Source organism: Oncorhynchus keta, chromosome 23, assembly GCF_023373465.1.
Source record: "Oncorhynchus keta strain PuntledgeMale-10-30-2019 chromosome 23, Oket_V2, whole genome shotgun sequence".
NCBI classification, from domain to species: Eukaryota; Metazoa; Chordata; class Actinopteri; order Salmoniformes; family Salmonidae; genus Oncorhynchus; species Oncorhynchus keta.
Genome location: NC_068443.1, coordinates 19,615,363 through 19,636,927, shown reverse-complemented (window position 1 = coordinate 19,636,927; position 21,565 = coordinate 19,615,363). Strand labels below are relative to the sequence as shown.

The 21,565-nt window shown below is 48.9% G+C and overlaps 1 protein-coding gene across 1 annotated transcript in view; it reads right to left on the bottom strand.

The window, feature by feature from the left end:
- wnt3a (wingless-type MMTV integration site family, member 3A) overlaps positions 1-21,565 on the bottom strand; it is a 53,621-nt gene that overhangs the window by 5,604 nt on the left and 26,452 nt on the right. The window contains exon 3 of the mRNA XM_035799252.2: positions 128-393. Coding sequence (XP_035655145.1) covers positions 128-393 — 266 coding nt within the window. The remainder of the gene's footprint in view (positions 1-127; positions 394-21,565) is intronic.

Sequence of the window (21,565 nt, the reverse complement as noted above, 5' to 3'; positions counted from 1 at the left end):
GTGCAATTAGTTTAACGAATGTTAAAGTGACACCATATTACTAAGTCTTAATAACACTTGGTGATCTTTATGAATGTTTAAACCATAAGGCTGATATTATCAGTGATACAGAGAGAAGACGTCTCACAGTTCGTCCCGCCTCGTTGTTTTGGCGGTTCATGGCGGAGCGAGCATCAGGCCGGTTCTCACGGGCGTCTGCAAACTCCCGGGACACCATGCTGCCGAAATCCACATCCTCGCTGCATCCGCCCCACTTCCAGCCCTCGCCAGGTGGGCCCTTGTGGCGTGTGTCACAACCACAGATGGTGGCGGAGCCCTCGGCGCAGGACCGCGTCACTGCGAACGCCACCCCCGCTGAGGCAATGGCATGAACGAATGCTGACTCCCGGGTGGCTGTAAAGAGAAGGAGAGGGAGAGGTAGATGTCAGATTGATATATTTATCAATTATACAGATGTGAACAACCACATACATTTTTAAAGTTCAAATGCAGACATTTTTATTTTAATATCAGATCATTTCTGGGTAACAATTAAGTACCTTACTGTGATAAATCTAATTGCTTCTTAGCAAAGAGACATTTCTCAAGCATGAATGAGGATAGTTGATATGGTTACAGGTTTATACATCTAAAACCATGGCACTGCAGAGAATGATCGATTGCTGTTACCAATAACTTTGTTGGAATGTACCCATAAATGTATCTCAACAAGCACATAGGAATGCAGGTCAGTGTTTGCAGAATGATGATGTTGACACCTGCTACTGTTCTGTCCTGTATAATCCTGTATAATACTGTAAATGTCACACATCAACCCTTCTAAAGAAAACATGTCATAGACATCTTGAATGAATGACTATGTTGACTGTGTGTGTATGTGCGTGTGTGTACATGCGTGTGTGTACCTGCGTGTGTGTACGTGCGTGCGTGTGCATGTTTGTGTGTGGGAGGAAGGAAGAGATGGAGGGAGAGAGCAAGGGATAGAGGGAAGGAGGCCTCTGTCTATCTGGCATAGTTTACTGATGACTAATCAAGATCAGGAACTTCCAGAGAGATGAGAGGAAGAGACAGGCCTGACAGGGCTATAATTAACAGACTCAATTAAGCTTTTGAAAGGTTAGGAAATGGCCTCACTATAAGACTCTAGGCTGAGACACAACAGGGAGAGATAAAGAGAGAAGAGACAGGGAGACAAGAAAGAAAGAAAGAAAGAAAGAGAGAGAGAGAGAGAGAGAGAGAGAGAGAGGGAGAGAGAGGGAGAGGGGGAGAGAGAGAGAGAGGGTTTCAGGGATGTGTCTTACATGTCCATTTTTCACAGACGTTGACGTCCCACTGTCCCTGCTTTTTACAGGATCCCTTCTGACAGGGAGGATTCGTTGGATATATGTACTTAGGTCTTGTATGGTCTTGCACAATAACAACAACAGAGAGAGACAGATAGGGTGAGATGGTATGAGAGTGGAGAGAGAGAGAGAGAGAGAGAGTGCAATAGGGAGGAGAGAAATAGGAAGACGGGGTAGGGAAAAAGAGAGAAAGAGTGAGAGAGTTGGACAAGGAGAGGAAAAGAGAGGGAGAAAGAGGGAGGGAGTCGGGAGAGGGAGAGCTCCTCCCATGCTGCAGGTTTCAACCAGTTTGAGGAAAAAGGGGCATTAAAAGCAATGATACAGCAGAGGTTTACTGGCATCCATCACACCCCCTCCCTTAGTAGGACTGTAATCAAGCACTATTAGCCGGATTGTACTCCCTTAGCAGTACTGTACTCCCTTAGCAGGACTGTACTCCCTTAGCAGGACTGTACTCCCTTAGCAGGACTGTACCAAGCACAATTAGCCGGACTGTTCTCCCTTAGCAGGACTGTACTCCCTTAGCAGGACTGTACCAAGCACTATTAGCCGGACTGTTCTCCCTTAGCAGGACTGTACTCCCTTAGCAGGACTGTACTCCCTTAGCAGGACTGTACCAAGCACAATTAGCCGGACTGTTCTCCCTTAGCAGGACTGTACTCCCTTAGCAGGACTGTACCAAGCACTATTAGCCGGACTGTTCTCCCTTAGCAGGACTGTACTCCCTTAGCAGGACTGTACTAAGCACTATTAGCAGGACTGTACTCCTTTAGCAGGACTGTAATCCCTTAGCAGGACTGTGCGAAGCACTATTAGCTGGACTGTACTCCCTTAGCAGGACTGTACCAAGCATTATTAGCAGGACTGTACTCCCTTAGCAGGACTGTTCTCCCTTAGCAGGACTGTACTCCCTTGGCAGGACTGTACCAAGCACAATTAGCCGGACTGTTCTCCCTTAGCAGGACTGTACTCCCTTAGCAGGACTGTACTAAGCACTATTAGCAGGACTGTACTCCTTTAGCAGGACTGTAATCCCTTAGCAGGACTGTGCGAAGCACTATTAGCTGGACTGTACTCCCTTAGCAGGACTGTACCAAGCATTATTAGCAGGACTGTACTCCCTTAGCAGGACTGTACTCCCTTAGCAGGACTGTACCAAGCACAATTAGCCGGACTGTTCTCCCTTAGCAGGACTGTACTCCCTTAGCAGGACTGTACCAAGCACTATTAGCCGGACTGTTCTCCCTTAGCAGGACTGTACTCCCTTAGCAGGACTGTACTAAGCACTATTAGCAGGACTGTACTCCTTTAGCAGGACTGTAATCCCTTAGCAGGACTGTGCGAAGCACTATTAGCTGGACTGTACTCCCTTAGCAGGACTGTACCAAGCCTTATTAGCAGGACTGTACTCCCTTAGCAGGACTGTACTCCCTTAGCAGGACTGTACTCCCTTGGCAGGACTGTACTCCTTTAGCAGGACTGTACAACCTTTAGCAGGACTGTACTCCTTTAGCAGGACTGTACCAAGCACTATTAGCAGGACTGTACTCCTTTAGCAGGACTGTACCAAGCACTATTAGCCGGACTGCACTCCCTTAGCAGGACTGTACCAAGCACTTTTAGCAGGACTGTACTCCTTTAGCAGGACTGTAATCCCTTAGCAGGACTGTGCGAAGCACTATTAGCTGGACTGTACTCCCTTAGCAGGACTGTACCAAGCATTATTAGCAAGACTGTACTCCCTTAGCAGGACTGTACACCCTTAGCAGGACTGTACTCCCTTGGCAGGACTGTACTCCTTTAGCAGGACTGTACAACTGTACAACCTTTAGCAGGACTGTACCAAGCACTATTCGCACTTCGGTCCGCAGGTAGTATTACTTTTCATTACTTTTCATTACATTTCATTATAGTACAACGGTTTGATTTGTCTAATCTTAGCAATTTCTTCTTAGCTAGCTACATAGCCGTCTTTGTATCAAAGATAATTGCGTAATTATCGTATTTCGTCGTCCTAACGTAGTCTACTGCCCAGCAGCTAGCCAGCTAGCTAACGTCCACCGTCTACCGAATAGCAGCACTGTAGAAACTATTACACTCAACTGAACGACTTGATTAGTGTAGTGTTAGCTAGCTACATAGTTGTCTTTGCTGTCTTCGTATCCAAGATAATTGTGGAGTTTAGAGTGTGTAGTCTTAGAGTGATTATCTTAATTTACAGAGGTTAGCTAGCCAGCTATTTGTCGTCCTTAACGTAGGAGACACTGCTAGCTAGCTAACAGCTAGCCAACGTCTACCGAATATAACTTCCCACTCAACAACCCGGTCGCATTCCGCTTCGCTCCACAGGTAGTATCACATTTTCATTTCATTTCATTACAGCACAACGGTTTGATTTGCTTGATCGTAGCTAGCTACATAGCTAGCTACATAGCCGTCTTTGTATCAAAGATAATTGTGTAGTCTAGAGCGATTTTCTAGGTTAGCTAGCCAGCTTTTGTCGTTCTTTTAACGCAACGTAACGTAATCAACACTGCTAGCTAGCCAGCTAGCCCCCGAATAGCTGCACTGTAGAAACTATTACACTCAACGGAACGACTTGATTCGTGTAGTGTCAACAACGCAGCCACTGCCAGCTAGCCTACTTCAGCAGTACTGTATCATTCTAATAATTTTAGTCAATAAGATTCTTGCTATGTAAGCTTAACTTTCTGAACATTCGAGACGTGTAGTCCACTTGTCATTCCAATCTCCTTGCATTAGCGTAGCCTCTTCTGTAGCCTGTCAACTATGTGTCTGTCTATCCCTGTTCTCTCCTCTCTGCACAGACCATACAAACGCTCCACACCGCGTGGCCGCGGCCACCCTGATCTGGTGGTCCCAGCGCGCACGACCCACGTGGAGTTCCAGTTCTCCGGTAGCCTCTGGAACTGCCGATCTGCGGCCAACAAGGCAGAGTTCATCTCAGCCTATGCCTCCCTCCAGTCCCTCGACTTCTTGGCACTGACGGAAACATGGATCACCACAGATAACACTGCTACTCCTACTGCTCTCTCCTCGTCCGCCCACGTGTTCTCGCACACCCCGAGAGCTTCTGGTCAGCGGGGTGGTGGCACCGGGATCCTCATCTCTCCCAAGTGGTCATTCTCTCTTTCTCCCCTTACCCATCTGTCTATCGCCTCCTTGAAATTCCATGCTGTCACATTTACCAGCCCTTTCAAGCTTAACATCCTTATCATTTATCGCCCTCCAGGTTCCCTCGGAGAGTTCATCAATGAGCTTGATGCCTTGATAAGCTCCTTTCTTGAGGACGGCTCACCTCTCACAGTTCTGGGCGACTTTAACCTCCCCACGTCTACCTTTGACTCATTCCTCTCTGCCTCCTTCTTTCCACTCCTCTCCTCTTTTGACCTCACCCTCTCACCTTCCCCCCCTACTCACAAGGCAGGCAATACGCTCGACCTCATCTTTACTAGATGCTGTTCTTCCACTAACCTCATTGCAACTCCCTCCAAGTCTCCGACCACTACCTTGTATCCTTTTCCCTCTCGATCTCATCCAACACTTCCCACACTGCCCCTACTCGGATGGTATCGCGCCGTCCCAACCTTCGCTCTCTCTCCCCCGCTACTCTCGCCTCTTCCATCCTATCATCTCTTCCCTCTGCTCAAACCTTCTCCAACCTATCTCCTGATTCTGCCTCCTCGACCCTCCTCTCCTCCCTTTCTGCATCCTTTGACTCTCTATGTCCCCTATCCTCCAGGCCGGCTCGGTCCTCCCTCCCGCTCCGTGGCTCGACGACTCATTGCGAGCTCACAGAACAGGGCTCCGGGCAGCCGAGCGGACCTGGCATCCTTTCACTCCCTCCTCTCTACATTTTCCTCCTCTGTCTCTGCTGCTAAAGCCACTTTCTACCACTCTAAATTCCAAGCATCTGCCTCTAACCCTAGGAAGCTCTTTGCCACCTTCTCCTCCCTCCTGAATCCCCCCTCCTCCCTCTCTGCAGATGACTTCGTCAACCATTTTGAAAAGAAGGTCGACGACATCCGATCCTCGTTTACTAAGTCAAACGACACCGCTGGTTCTGCTCACACTGCCCTACCCTGTGCTCTGACCTCTTTCTCCCCTCTCTCTCCAGATGAAATCTCGCGTCTTGTGACGGCCGGCCGCCCAACAACCTGCCCGCTTGACCCTATCCCCTCCTCTCTTCTCCAGACCATTTCCGGAGACCTTCTCCCTTACCTCACCTCGCTCATCAACTCATCCCTGACCGCTGGCTACGTCCCTTCCGTCTTCAAGAGAGCGAGAGTTGCACCCCTTCTGAAAAAACCTACACTCGATCCCTCCGATGTCAACAACTACAGACCAGTATCCCTTCTTTCTTTTCTCTCCAAAACTCTTGAACGTGCCGTCCTTGGCCAGCTCTCCCGCTATCTCTCTCAGAATGACCTTCTTGATCCAAATCAGTCAGGTTTCAAGACTAGTCATTCAACTGAGACTGCTCTTCTCTGTATCACGGAGGCGCTCCGCACTGCTAAAGCTAACTCTCTCTCCTCTGCTCTCATCCTTCTAGACCTATCGGCTGCCTTCGATACTGTAAACCATCAGATCCTCCTCTCCACCCTCTCCGAGTTGGGCATCTCCGGCGCGGCCCACGCTTGGATTGCGTCCTACCTGACAGGTCGCTCCTACCAGGTGGCGTGGCAAGAATCTGTCTCCTCACCACGCGCTCTCACCACTGGTGTCCCCCAGTCCCTTAGCAGGACTGTACCAAGCACAATTAGCCGGACTGTTCTCCCTTAGCAGGACTGTACTCCCTTAGCAGGACTGTACCAAGCACTATTAGCCGGACTGTTCTCCCTTAGCAGGACTGTACTCCCTTAGCAGGACTGTACCAAGCACTATTATCAGGACTGTACTCCTTTAGCAGGACTGTAATCCCTTAGCAGGACTGTGCGAAGCACTATTAGCTGGACTGTACTCCCTTAGCAGGACTGTACCAAGCATTATTAGCAGGACTGTACTCCCTTAGCAGGACTGTACTCCCTTAGCAGGACTGTACTCCCTTGGCAGGACTGTACTCCTTTAGCAGGACTGTACAACCTTTAGCAGGACTGTACTCCTTTAGCAGGACTGTACCAAGCACTATTAGCAGGACTGTACTCCTTTAGCAGGACTGTACCAAGCACTACTAGCAGAATTTGACTCCCTTAGCAGGACTGTACCAAGCACTATTAGCCGGACTGCACTCCCTTAGCAGGACTGTACCAAGCACTATTAGCAGGATTTTACTCCCTTAGCAGTACTGTACCAAGCACTATTAGCAGGACTGTACTCCCTTAGCAGGACTGTACCAAGCACTACTAGCAGGATTTGACTACTCCCTTAGCAGGACTGTACCAAGCACTATCAGCAGGACTGTATCAAGCACTATTAGCAGGACTGTAATCCCTTAGCAGGACTGTATTCCCTAAGCAGGACTGTAATCCCTTAGCAGGACTGTGCGAAGCACTATTAGCTGGACTGTACTCCCTTAGCAGGACTGTACCAAGCATTATTAGCAGGACTGTACTCCCTTAGCAGGACTGTACTCCCTTAGCAGGACTGTACCAAGCACAATTAGCCGGACTGTTCTCCCTTAGCAGGACTGTACTCCCTTAGCAGGACTGTACCAAGCACTATTAGCCGGACTGTTCTCCCTTAGCAGGACTGTACTCCCTTAGCAGGACTGTACTAAGCACTATTAGCAGGACTGTACTCCTTTAGCAGGACTGTAATCCCTTAGCAGGACTGTGCGAAGCACTATTAGCTGGACTGTACTCCCTTAGCAGGACTGTACCAAGCCTTATTAGCAGGACTGTACTCCCTTAGCAGGACTGTACTCCCTTAGCAGGACTGTACTCCCTTGGCAGGACTGTACTCCTTTAGCAGGACTGTACAACCTTTAGCAGGACTGTACTCCTTTAGCAGGACTGTACCAAGCACTATTAGCAGGACTGTACTCCTTTAGCAGGACTGTACCAAGCACTATTAGCCGGACTGCACTCCCTTAGCAGGACTGTACCAAGCACTTTTAGCAGGACTGTACTCCTTTAGCAGGACTGTAATCCCTTAGCAGGACTGTGCGAAGCACTATTAGCTGGACTGTACTCCCTTAGCAGGACTGTACCAAGCATTATTAGCAGGACTGTACTCCCTTAGCAGGACTGTACACCCTTAGCAGGACTGTACTCCCTTGGCAGGACTGTACTCCTTTAGCAGGACTGTACAACTGTACAACCTTTAGCAGGACTGTACCAAGCACTATTCGCACTTCGGTCCGCAGGTAGTATTACTTTTCATTACTTTTCATTACATTTCATTATAGTACAACGGTTTGATTTGTCTAATCTTAGCAATTTCTTCTTAGCTAGCTACATAGCCGTCTTTGTATCAAAGATAATTGCGTAATTATCGTATTTCGTCGTCCTAACGTAGTCTACTGCCCAGCAGCTAGCCAGCTAGCTAACGTCCACCGTCTACCGAATAGCAGCACTGTAGAAACTATTACACTCAACTGAACGACTTGATTAGTGTAGTGTTAGCTAGCTACATAGTTGTCTTTGCTGTCTTCGTATCCAAGATAATTGTGGAGTTTAGAGTGTGTAGTCTTAGAGTGATTATCTTAATTTACCGAGGTTAGCTAGCCAGCTATTTGTCGTCCTTAACGTAGGAGACACTGCTAGCTAGCTAACAGCTAGCCAACGTCTACCGAATATAACTTCCCACTCAACAACCCGGTCGCATTCCGCTTCGCTCCACAGGTAGTATCACATTTTCATTTCATTTCATTACAGCACAACGGTTTGATTTGCTTGATCGTAGCTAGCTACATAGCTAGCTACATAGCCGTCTTTGTATCAAAGATAATTGTGTAGTCTAGAGCGATTTTCTAGGTTAGCTAGCCAGCTTTTGTCGTTCTTTTAACGCAACGTAACGTAATCAACACTGCTAGCTAGCCAGCTAGCCCCCGAATAGCTGCACTGTAGAAACTATTACACTCAACGGAACGACTTGATTCGTGTAGTGTCAACAACGCAGCCACTGCCAGCTAGCCTACTTCAGCAGTACTGTATCATTCTAATCATTTTAGTCAATAAGATTCTTGCTACGTAAGCTTAACTTTCTGAACATTCGAGACGTGTAGTCCACTTGTCATTCCAATCTCCTTGCATTAGCGTAGCCTCTTCTGTAGCCTGTCAACTATGTGTCTGTCTATCCCTGTTCTCTCCTCTCTGCACAGACCATACAAACGCTCCACACCGCGTGGCGCGCCACCCTAATCTGGTGGTCCCAGCGCGCACGACCCACGTGGAGTTCCAGGTCTCCGGTAGCCTCTGGAACTGCCGATCTGCGGCCAACAAGGCAGAGTTCATCTCAGCCTATGCCTCCCTCCAGTCCTCGACTTCTTGGCACTGACGGAAACATGGATCACCACAGATAACACTGCTACTCCTACTGCTCTCTCCTCGTCCGCCCACGTGTTCTCGCACACCCCGAGAGCTTCTGGTCAGCGGGGTGGTGGCACCGGGATCCTCATCTCTCCCAAGTGGTCATTCTCTCTTTCTCCCCTTACCCATCTGTCTATCGCCTCCTTGAAATTCCATGCTGTCACATTTACCAGCCCTTTCAAGCTTAACATCCTTATCATTTATCGCCCTCCAGGTTCCTCGGAGAGTTCATCAATGAGCTTGATGTCTTGATAAGCTCCTTTCTTGAGGACGGCTCACCTCTCACAGTTCTGGGCGACTTTAACCTCCCCACGTCTACCTTTGACTCATTCCTCTCTGCCTCCTTCTTTCCACTCCTCTCCTCTTTTGACCTCACCCTCTCACCTTCCCCCCCTACTCACAAGGCAGGCAATACGCTCGACCTCATCTTTACTAGATGCTGTTCTTCCACTAACCTCATTGCAACTCCCCTCCAAGTCTCCGACCACTACCTTGTATCCTTTTCCCTCTCAATCTCATCCAACACTTCCCACACTGCCCCTACTCGGATGGTATCGCGCCGTCCCAACCTTCGCTCTCTCTCCCCCGCTACTCTCGCCTCTTCCATCCTATCATCTCTTCCCTCTGCTCAAACCTTCTCCAACCTATCTCCTGATTCTGCCTCCTCGACCCTCCTCTCCTCCCTTTCTGCATCCTTTGACTCTCTATGTCCCCTATCCTCCAGGCCGGCTCGGTCCTCCCCTCCCGCTCCGTGGCTCGACGACTCATTGCGAGCTCACAGAACAGGGCTCCGGGCAGCCGAGCGGACCTGGCATCCTTTCACTCCCTCCTCTCTACATTTTCCTCCTCTGTCTCTGCTGCTAAAGCCACTTTCTACCACTCTAAATTCCAAGCATCTGCCTCTAACCCTAGGAAGCTCTTTGCCACCTTCTCCTCCCTCCTGAATCCCCCCCCTCCTCCCTCTCTGCAGATGACTTCGTCAACCATTTTGAAAAGAAGGTCGACGACATCCGATCCTCGTTTACTAAGTCAAACGACACCGCTGGTTCTGCTCACACTGCCCTACCCTGTGCTCTGACCTCTTTCTCCCCTCTCTCTCCAGATGAAATCTCGCGTCTTGTGACGGCCGGCCGCCCAACAACCTGCCCGCTTGACCCTATCCCCTCCTCTCTTCTCCAGACCATTTCCGGAGACCTTCTCCCTTACCTCACCTCGCTCATCAACTCATCCCTGACCGCTGGCTACGTCCCTTCCGTCTTCAAGAGAGCGAGAGTTGCACCCTTCTGAAAAAACCTACACTCGATCCCTCCGATGTCAACAACTACAGACCAGTATCCCTTCTTTCTTTTCTCTCCAAAACTCTTGAACGTGCCGTCCTTGGCCAGCTCTCCCGCTATCTCTCTCAGAATGACCTTCTTGATCCAAATCAGTCAGGTTTCAAGACTAGTCATTCAACTGAGACTGCTCTTCTCTGTATCACGGAGGCGCTCCGCACTGCTAAAGCTAACTCTCTCTCCTCTGCTCTCATCCTTCTAGACCTATCGGCTGCCTTCGATACTGTGAACCATCAGATCCTCCTCTCCACCCTCTCCGAGTTGGGCATCTCCGGCGCGGCCCACGCTTGGATTGCGTCCTACCTGACAGGTCGCTCCTACCAGGTGGCGTGGCAAGAATCTGTCTCCTCACCACGCGCTCTCACCACTGGTGTCCCCAGTCCCTTAGCAGGACTGTACCAAGCACAATTAGCCGGACTGTTCTCCCTTAGCAGGACTGTACTCCCTTAGCAGGACTGTACCAAGCACTATTAGCCGGACTGTTCTCCCTTAGCAGGACTGTACTCCCTTAGCAGGACTGTACCAAGCACTATTATCAGGACTGTACTCCTTTAGCAGGACTGTAATCCCTTAGCAGGACTGTGCGAAGCACTATTAGCTGGACTGTACTCCCTTAGCAGGACTGTACCAAGCATTATTAGCAGGACTGTACTCCCTTAGCAGGACTGTACTCCCTTAGCAGGACTGTACTCCCTTGGCAGGACTGTACTCCTTTAGCAGGACTGTACAACCTTTAGCAGGACTGTACTCCTTTAGCAGGACTGTACCAAGCACTATTAGCAGGACTGTACTCCTTTAGCAGGACTGTACCAAGCACTAGCAGGACTGTAGCACCGGACTGCACTCCCTTAGCAGGACTGTACCAAGCACTATTATCAGGACTGTACTCCTTTAGCAGGACTGTAATCCCTTAGCAGGACTGTGCGAAGCACTATTAGCTGGACTGTACTCCCTTAGCAGGACTGTACCAAGCATTATTAGCAGGACTGTACTCCCTTAGCAGGACTGTACTCCCTTAGCAGGACTGTACTCCCTTGGCAGGACTGTACTCCTTTAGCAGGACTGTACAACCTTTAGCAGGACTGTACTCCTTTAGCAGGACTGTACCAAGCACTATTAGCAGGACTGTACTCCCTTAGCAGGACTGTACCAAGCACTATTAGCAGGACTGTACTCCCTTAGCAGGACTGTACCAAGCACTACTAGCAGGATTTGACTACTCCCTTAGCAGGACTGTACCAAGCACTATCAGCAGGACTGTATCAAGCACTATTAGCAGGACTGTAATCCCTTAGCAGGACTGTATTCCCTAAGCAGGACTGTATTCCCTAGCAGGACTGTACTCCCTTAGCAGGACTGTAATCCCTTAGCAGGACTGTATTCCCTTAGCAGGACTGTACTCCCTTAGCAGGACTGTACCAAGCACTATTAGCAGGACTGTACTCCCTTAGCAGGACTGTACTACCTTAGCAGGACTGTACTCCCTTAGCAGGAATGGAGTAATCCCTTAGCAGGACTGTACTCCCTTAGCAGGACTGTACTCCCTTAGCAGGACTGTACCAAGACTATTAGCAGGACTGTAATCCCTTAGCAGGATTGTACCAAGAACTATTAGCAGGACTGTAATCCCTTAGCAGGACTGTACTACCTTAGCAGGACTGTTCTCCCTTAGAAGGACTGTAGTAATGCCTTAGAAGGACTACACTCCCTTTGCAGGATTGTACCAAGCACTATTAGCAGGACTGTACCAAGCACTATTAGCAGGACTGTACTACCTTAGCAGGACTGTACTCCCTTAGCAGGACTGTACTCCCTTAGAAGGACTGTACTCCCTTAGCAGGACTGTAACAAGCACTATTAGCAGGATTCTACTCCCGAAACAGGATTGTACCAAGCAATATTAGCAGGACTGTACTCCCTTAGCAGGACTGTACCAAGCACTATTAGCAGGATGCTACTCCCTTAGCAGGACTGTACTCCCTTAGCAGGACTGTACTCCCTTAGCAGGACTGTAGTAATCCCTTAGAAGGACTGTACTCCCTTAGAAGGACTGTACTCCCTTAGCAGGACTGTACTCCCTTAGAAGGACTGTACTCCCTTAGCAGGACTGTAACAAGCACTATTAGCAGGATTGTACTCCCGAAACAGGATTGTACCAAGCACTATTAGCAGGATGCTACACCCTTAGCAGGACTGTACCAAGCACTATTAGCAGGACTGTACCAAGCACTATTAGCAGGACTGTACTCCCTTTGAAGGACTGTACTCCCTTAGCAGGACTGTATTCCCTTAGCAGGACTGTACTCCCTTAGCAGGACTGTACTCCCTTAGCAGGACTGTACTCCCTTAGCAGGACTGTAGTAATCCCTTAGAAGGACTGTACTCCCTTAGCAGGACTGTAATCCCTTAGCAGACCTGTAGTAATCCCTTAGAAGGACTGTACTCCCTTAGAAGAACTATTAGCAGGACTGTAACCCCTTAGAAGGACTGTACTACCTGAGCAGGACTGTTCCCTAGCAGGACTGTACCCTTAGCAGGACTGTAGTAATGCCTTAGAGACTGTAGTAATCCCTTTGCAGGACTGTACCAGCAGGACTGTATTTGCAGGACTGCACTCCCTTTGCAAGACTGCACTTTAGCAGGACTGTAGTAATCCCTTAGAAGGACTGTACTCCCTTAGCAGGACTGTAAGCAGGACTGTTCTCCATTAGAAGGACTGTACTCCCTAGCAGGACCTTCCTTAGCAGGACTCCCTAAGCAGGACTCCATTAGAAGGACTGTACTCCCTTAGCAGGACTGTACTCCCTTAGAAGGACTGTACTCCCTTAGCAGGACTGTACTCCCTTAGCCGGACTGTAGTAATTAGCAGGACTGTACTCCCTAGAAGGACTGTACCAAGCTTAGCAGGAGGATTAGCAGGACTGTACCAAGCACTATTAGCAGGACTGTACTCCCTTAGCAGGACTGTAATCCCTTAGCAGGACTGTACTCCCTAGAAGGACTATACTCCCTTAGCAGGACTGTACTCCCTTAGCAGGTACTCCCTTAGCAGGACTGTACTCCCTTAGCAGGACTGTACTCCCTTAGCAGGACTGTAGTAATCCCTTAGAAGGACTGTACTCCTTAGAAGGACTGTAACAAGCAGGACTGTACTCCCAGAAGGACTGTACTCCCTTAGCAGGACTGTACCAAGCCTATTAGCAGGAATGTACTCCCTTAGCAGGACTGTAATCACTTAGAAGGACTGTACTCCCTTAGCAGGACTGTACTCCCTTAGCAGGACTGTACCTTAGCAAGACTGTATTAGCAGGACTGTACTCCCTTAGCAGGACTGTACTCCCTTTGAAGGACTGTACTCCCTTAGCAGGACTGTAGTTCCCTTAGAAGGACTGTACTCCTTAGAAGGACTGTACTCCCTTAGCAGGACTGTACTCCCTTAGAAGGACTGTAGTAATAACCACTATTAGAAGGACTGTACTCCCGAAACAGGATTGTACCAAGCACTATTAGCAGGATGCTACACCCTTAGCAGGACCTGTATTAGCAGGACTGTACCAAGCACTATTAGCAGGACCTTTGAAGGACTGTACTCCCTTAGCAGGACTGTATTCCCTCCCTTAGCAGGACTGTACTCCCTTAGCAGGACTGTACTCCCTTAGCAGGACTAGTAATCCCTTAGAAGGACTGTACTCCCTTAGCAGGACTGTAATCCCTAGCAGACCTGTAGTAATCCCTTAGAAGGACTGTACTCCCTTAGAAGGACTGTACTCCCTTAGCAGGACTCTACCCCTTAGAAGGACTGTACTCCCTGAGCAGGACTGTACTCCTTAGCAGGACTGTACTCCCTTAGCAGGACTGACCTAGCAGGACTGTAATCCCTTAGAGGACTGTACTCCCTTAGAAGGACTGTACTCCCTTAGAAGGACTGTACTCCCTTTAGCAGGACTGTACTCCCTTTGCAGGACTGTACTTTGCAAGACTGTACTCTTTAGCAGGACTGTAGTAATCCCTTAGAAGGACTGTACTCCCTTAGCAGGACTGTACTCCCTAAGCAGGACTGTTCTCCATTAGAAGGACTGTACTCCCTTAGCAGGACTGTACTCCCTTAGAAGGACTGTACTCCCTTAGCAGGACTGTACTCCCTAAGCAGGACTGTTCTCCATTAGAAGGACTGTACTCCCTTAGCAGGACTGTACTCCCTTAGAAGGACTGTACTCCCTTAGCAGGACTGTACTCCCTTAGCCGGACTGTAGTAATCCCTTAGCAGGACTGTACTCCCTTAGAAGGACTGTACCAAGCACTATTAGCAGGACTGCACCAAGCACTATTAGCAGGACTGTACCAAGCACTATTAGCAGGACTGTACTCCCTTAGCAGGACTGTAATCCCTTAGCAGGACTCTACTCCCTTAGAAGGACTATACTCCCTTAGCAGGACTGTACTCCCTTAGCAGGACTGTACTCCCTTAGCAGGACTGTACTCCCTTAGCAGGACTGTACTCCCTTAGCAGGACTGTAGTAATCCCTAGCAGACCTGTAGTAATCCCTTAGAAGGACTGTACTCCCTTAGAAGGACTGTACTCCCTTATCAGGACTGTACTCCCTTGGAAGGACTGTACTCCCTTAGCAGGACTGTACTCCTTAGCAGGAATGTACTCCCTTAGCAGGACTGTAATCACTTAGAAGGACTGTACTCCCTTAGCAGGACTGTACTCCCTTAGCAGGACTGTACTCCCTTAGCAAGACTGTACTCCCTTAGCAGGACTGTACTCCCTTAGCAGGACTGTACTAGCAAGACTGTACCCTTAGCAGGACTGTACTCCCTCCCTTTAGCAGGACTGTAGTAATCCCTTAGAAGGACTGTACTACCTTAGCAGGACTGTACTCCCTTAGCAGGACTGTTCTCCTTAGAAGGACTGTACTCCCTTAGCAGTAATGTACTCCCTTAGAAGGACTGTACTCCCTTAGCAGGACTGTACTCCCTTAGCAGGACTGTAGTAATCCCTTAGAATGACACTATTAGCAGGACTATGTAATCCCGAAACAGGACTGTACTCCCAGCAGACACTATTAGAAGGACTGTACATAGAAGGACTGTACCTTAGCAGGATTGTACCAAGCACTATTAGCAGGACTGCACCAAGCACTATCAGCAGGACTGTACCAAGCACTATCAGCAGGACTGTACTCACCTAGCAGGACTGTACTCCCTTAGCAGGTCTGTACTCCCTTAGCAGGACTGTACTCCCTTAGCAGGACTGTTCTCCATTAGAAGGACTGTACTCCCTTAGCAGGACTGTACTCCCTTAGCAGGACTATACTCCCTTAGCAGGACTGTACTCCCTTAGCAAGACTGTACTCCTTTAGCAGGACTGTAGTAATCCCTTAGAAGGACTGTACTACCTTAGCAGAACTGTACTCCCTTAGCAGGACTGTAGCAAGCACTATAAACAGGACTGCACCAAGCACTATCAGCAGGCCTGTACCAAGCACTATCAGCAGGACTGTACTCCCTTAGCAGGACTGTACTCCCTTAGCAGGTCTGTACTCCCTTAGCAGGACTGTACTCCCTTAGCAGGACTGTTCTCCATTAGAAGGACTGTACTCCCTTAGCAGGACTGTACTCCCTTAGCAGGACTATACTCCCTTAGCAGGACTGTACTCCCTTAGCAAGACTGTACTCCTTTAGCAGGACTGTAGTAATCCCTTAGAAGGACTGTACTACCTTAGCAGGACTGTACTCCCTTAGCAGGACTGTTCTCCATTAGAAGGACTGTACTCCCTTAGCAGGACTGTACTCCCTTAGAAGGACTGTACTCCCTTAGCAGGACTTTACTCCCTTAGCAGGACTGTTGTACTCCCTTAGCAGGACTGTACAAGCACTATTAGCAGGACTGTACTCCTTAGCAGGACTGTACCAAGCACTATTAGCAGGACTGTACCATGCACTATTTGCAGGACTGTACCAAGCACTATTAGCAGGACTGTACTCCCTTAGCAGGACTGTAATCCCTTAGCAGGACTGTAGTAATCCCTTAGAAGGACTGTACTCCTTAGCAGGACTGTACTCCCTTAGCAGGACTGTTCTCCATTAGAAGGACTGTACCTTAGCAGGACTGTAGTAATCCCTTAGAATGACTGTACTCCCTTAGCAGGACTAGTAATCCCTTGGGCAGGACTGTACTCCCTTAGCAGGACTGTACTCCCTTAGAAGGACTGTACATAGAAGGACTGTACTCCCTTAGCAGGATTGTACCAAGCACTATTAGCAGGACTGCACCAAGCACTATCAGCAGGACTGTACCAAGCACTATCAGCAGGACTGTACTCACCTAGCAGGACTGTACTCCCTTAGCAGGTCTGTACTCCCTTAGCAGGTCTGTACTCCCTTAGCAGGACTGTTCTCCATTAGAAGGACTGTACTCCCTTAGCAGGACTGTACTCCCTTAGCAGGACTATACTCCCTTAGCAGGACTGTACTCCCTTAGCAAGACTGTACTCCTTTAGCAGGACTGTAGTAATCCCTTAGAAGGACTGTACTACCTTAGCAGAACTGTACTCTCTTAGCAGGACTGTAACTATAAACAGGACTGCACCAAGCACTATCAGCAGGCCTGTACCAAGCACTATCAGCAGGACTGTACTCCCTTAGCAGGACTGTACTCCCTTAGCAGGTCTGTACTCCTTAGCAGGACTGTACTCCCTTAGCAGGACTGTTCTCCATTAGAAGGACTGTACTCCCTTAGCAGGACTGTACTCCCTTAGCAGGACTATACTCCCTTAGCAGGACTGTACTCCCTTAGCAAGACTGTACTCCTTTAGCAGGACTGTAGTAATCCCTTAGAAGGACTGTACTACCTTAGCAGGACTGTACTCCCTTAGCAGGACTGTTCTCCATTAGAAGGACTGTACTCCCTTAGCAGGACTGTACTCCCTTAGAAGGACTGTACTCCCTTAGCAGGACTGTACTCCTTAGCAGGACTGTTGTACTCCCTTAGCAGGATTGTACCAAGCACTATTAGCAGGACTGTACTCCCTTAGCAGGACTGTAGTAATCACTATTAGCAGGACTGTACCATGCACTATTTGCAGGACTGTACCAAGCACTATTAGCAGGACTGTACTCCCTTAGCAGGACTGTACTCCCTTAGCAAGACTGTACTCCCTTAGCAGGACTGTAGTAATCCCTTAGAAGGACTGTACTCCCTTAGAAGGACTGTACTCCCTTAGCAGGACTGTACTCCCTTAGAAGGACTGTACTCCCTTAGCAGGACTGTAACAAGCACTATTAGCAGGATTGTACTCCCGAAACAGGATTGTACCAAGCACTATTAGCAGGATGCTACACCCTTAGCAGGACTGTACCAAGCACTATTAGCAGGACTGTACCAAGCACTATTAGCAGGACTGTACTCCCTTTGAAGGACTGTACTCCCTTAGCAGGACTGTATTCCCTTAGCAGGACTGTACTCCCTTAGCAGGACTGTACTCCCTTAGCAGGACTGTACTCCCTTAGCAGGACTGTAGTAATCCCTTAGAAGGACTGTACTCCCTTAGCAGGACTGTAATCCCTTAGCAGACCTGTAGTAATCCCTTAGAAGGACTGTACTCCCTTAGAAGGACTGTACTCCCTTAGCAGGACTCTACCCCCTTAGAAGGACTGTACTCCCTGAGCAGGACTGTACTCCCTTAGCAGGACTGTACTCCCTTAGCAGGACTGTACTCCCTTAGCAGGACTGTACTCCCTTAGGAGACCTGTAGTAATCCCTTAGAAGGACTGTACTCCCTTAGAAGGACTGTACTCCCTTAGCAGGACTGTACTCCCTTTGCAGGACTGCACTCCCTTTGCAAGACTGTACTCCTTTAGCAGGACTGTAGTAATCCCTTAGAAGGACTGTACTCCCTTAGCAGGACTGTACTCCCTAAGCAGGACTGTTCTCCATTAGAAGGACTGTACTCCCTTAGCAGGACTGTACTCCCTTAGAAGGACTGTACTCCCTTAGCAGGACTGTACTCCCTAAGCAGGACTGTTCTCCATTAGAAGGACTGTACTCCCTTAGCAGGACTGTACTCCCTTAGAAGGACTGTACTCCCTTAGCAGGACTGTACTCCCTTAGCCGGACTGTAGTAATCCCTTAGCAGGACTGTACTCCCTTAGAAGGACTGTACCAAGCACTATTAGCAGGACTGCACCAAGCACTATTAGCAGGACTGTACCAAGCACTATTAGCAGGACTGTACTCCCTTAGCAGGACTGTAATCCCTTAGCAGGACTCTACTCCCTTAGAAGGACTATACTCCCTTAGCAGGACTGTACTCCCTTAGCAGGACTGTACTCCCTTAGCAGGACTGTACTCCCTTAGCAGGACTGTACTCCCTTAGCAGGACTGTAGTAATCCCCTAGCAGACCTGTAGTAATCCCTTAGAAGGACTGTACTCCCTTAGAAGGACTGTACTCCCTTATCAGGACTGTACTCCCTTGGAAGGACTGTACTCCCTTAGCAGGACTGTACTCCCTTAGCAGGAATGTACTCCCTTAGCAGGACTGTAATCACTTAGAAGGACTGTACTCCCTTAGCAGGACTGTACTCCCTTAGCAGGACTGTACTCCCTTAGCAAGACTGTACTCCCTTAGCAGGACTGTACTCCCTTAGCAGGACTGTACTCCCTTAGCAAGACTGTACTCCCTTAGCAGGACTGTACTCCCTTAGCAAGACTGTACTCCTTTAGCAGGACTGTAGTAATCCCTTAGAAGGACTGTACTACCTTAGCAGGACTGTACTCCCTTAGCAGGACTGTTCTCCATTAGAAGGACTGTACTCCCTTAGCAGTAATGTACTCCCTTAGAAGGACTGTACTCCCTTAGCAGGACTGTACTCCCTTAGCAGGACTGTAGTAATCCCTTAGAATGACTGTACTCCCTTAGCAGGACTATAGTAATCCCTTGGGCAGGACTGTACTCCCTTAGCAGGACTGTACTCCCTTAGAAGGACTGTACATAGAAGGACTGTACTCCCTTAGCAGGATTGTACCAAGCACTATTAGCAGGACTGCACCAAGCACTATCAGCAGGACTGTACCAAGCACTATCAGCAGGACTGTACTCACCTAGCAGGACTGTACTCCCTTAGCAGGTCTGTACTCCCTTAGCAGGACTGTTCTCCATTAGAAGGACTGTACTCCCTTAGCAGGACTGTACTCCCTTAGCAGGACTATACTCCCTTAGCAGGACTGTACTCCCTTAGCAAGACTGTACTCCTTTAGCAGGACTGTAGTAATCCCTTAGAAGGACTGTACTACCTTAGCAGAACTGTACTCTCTTAGCAGGACTGTAGCAAGCACTATAAACAGGACTGCACCAAGCACTATCAGCAGGCCTGTACCAAGCACTATCAGCAGGACTGTACTCCCTTAGCAGGACTGTACTCCTTAGCAGGTCTGTACTCCCTTAGCAGGACTGTACTCCCTTAGCAGGACTGTTCTCCATTAGAAGGACTGTACTCCCTTAGCAGGACTGTACTCCCTTAGCAGGACTATACTCCCTTAGCAGGACTGTACTCCCTTAGCAAGACTGTACTCCTTTAGCAGGACTGTAGTAATCCCTTAGAAGGACTGTACTACCTTAGCAGGACTGTACTCCCTTAGCAGGACTGTTCTCCATTAGAAGGACTGTACTCCCTTAGCAGGACTGTACTCCCTTAGAAGGACTGTACTCCCTTAGCAGGACTTTACTCCCTTAGCAGGACTGTTGTACTCCCTTAGCAGGATTGTACCAAGCACTATTAGCAGGACTGTACTCCCTTAGCAGGACTGTACCAAGCACTATTAGCAGGACTGTACCATGCACTATTTGCAGGACTGTACCAAGCACTATTAGCAGGACTGTACTCCCTTAGCAGGACTGTAATCCCTTAGCAGGACTGTAGTAATCCCTTAGAAGGACTGTACTCCCTTAGCAGGACTGTACTCCCTTAGCAGGACTGTTCTCCATTAGAAGGACTGTACCCCCTTAGCAGGACTGTAGTAATCCCTTAGAATGACTGTACTCCCTTAGCAGGACTATAGTAATCCCTTGGGCAGGACTGTACTCCCTTAGCAGGACTGTACTCCCTTAGAAGGACTGTACATAGAAGGACTGTACTCCCTTAGCAGGATTGTACCAAGCACTATTAGCAGGACTGCACCAAGCACTATCAGCAGGACTGTACCAAGCACTATCAGCAGGACTGTACTCACCTAGCAGGACTGTACTCCCTTAGCAGGTCTGTACTCCCTTAGCAGGTCTGTACTCCCTTAGCAGGACTGTTCTCCATTAGAAGGACTGTACTCCCTTAGCAGGACTGTACTCCCTTAGCAGGACTATACTCCCTTAGCAGGACTGTACTCCCTTAGCAAGACTGTACTCCTTTAGCAGGACTGTAGTAATCCCTTAGAAGGACTGTACTACCTTAGCAGAACTGTACTCTCTTAGCAGGACTGTAGCAAGCACTATAAACAGGACTGCACCAAGCACTATCAGCAGGCCTGTACCAAGCACTATCAGCAGGACTGTACTCCCTTAGCAGGACTGTACTCCCTTAGCAGGTCTGTACTCCCTTAGCAGGACTGTACTCCCTTAGCAGGACTGTTCTCCATTAGAAGGACTGTACTCCCTTAGCAGGACTGTACTCCCTTAGCAGGACTATACTCCCTTAGCAGGACTGTACTCCCTTAGCAAGACTGTACTCCTTTAGCAGGACTGTAGTAATCCCTTAGAAGGACTGTACTACCTTAGCAGGACTGTACTCCCTTAGCAGGACTGTTCTCCATTAGAAGGACTGTACTCCCTTAGCAGGACTGTACTCCCTTAGAAGGACTGTACTCCCTTAGCAGGACTGTACTCCCTTAGCAGGACTGTTGTACTCCCTTAGCAGGATTGTACCAAGCACTATTAGCAGGACTGTACTCCCTTAGCAGGACTGTACCAAGCACTATTAGCAGGACTGTACCATGCACTATTTGCAGGACTGTACCAAGCACTATTAGCAGGACTGTACTCCCTTAGCAGGACTGTAATCCCTTAGCAGGACTGTAGTAATCCCTTAGAAGGACTGTACTCCCTTAGCAGGACTGTACTCCCTTAGCAGGACTGTTCTCCATTAGAAGGACTGTACCCCCTTAGCAGGACTGTAGTAATCCCTTAGAATGACTGACTAGCAGGACTATAGTAATCCCTTGGGCAGGACTGTACTCCCTTAGCAGGACTGTACTCCCTTAGAAGGACTGTACATAGAAGGACTGTACTCCCTTAGCAGGATTGTACCAAGCACTATTAGCAGGACTGCACCAAGCACTATCAGCAGGACTGTACCAAGCACTATCAGCAGGACTGTACTCACCTAGCAGGACTGTACTCCTTA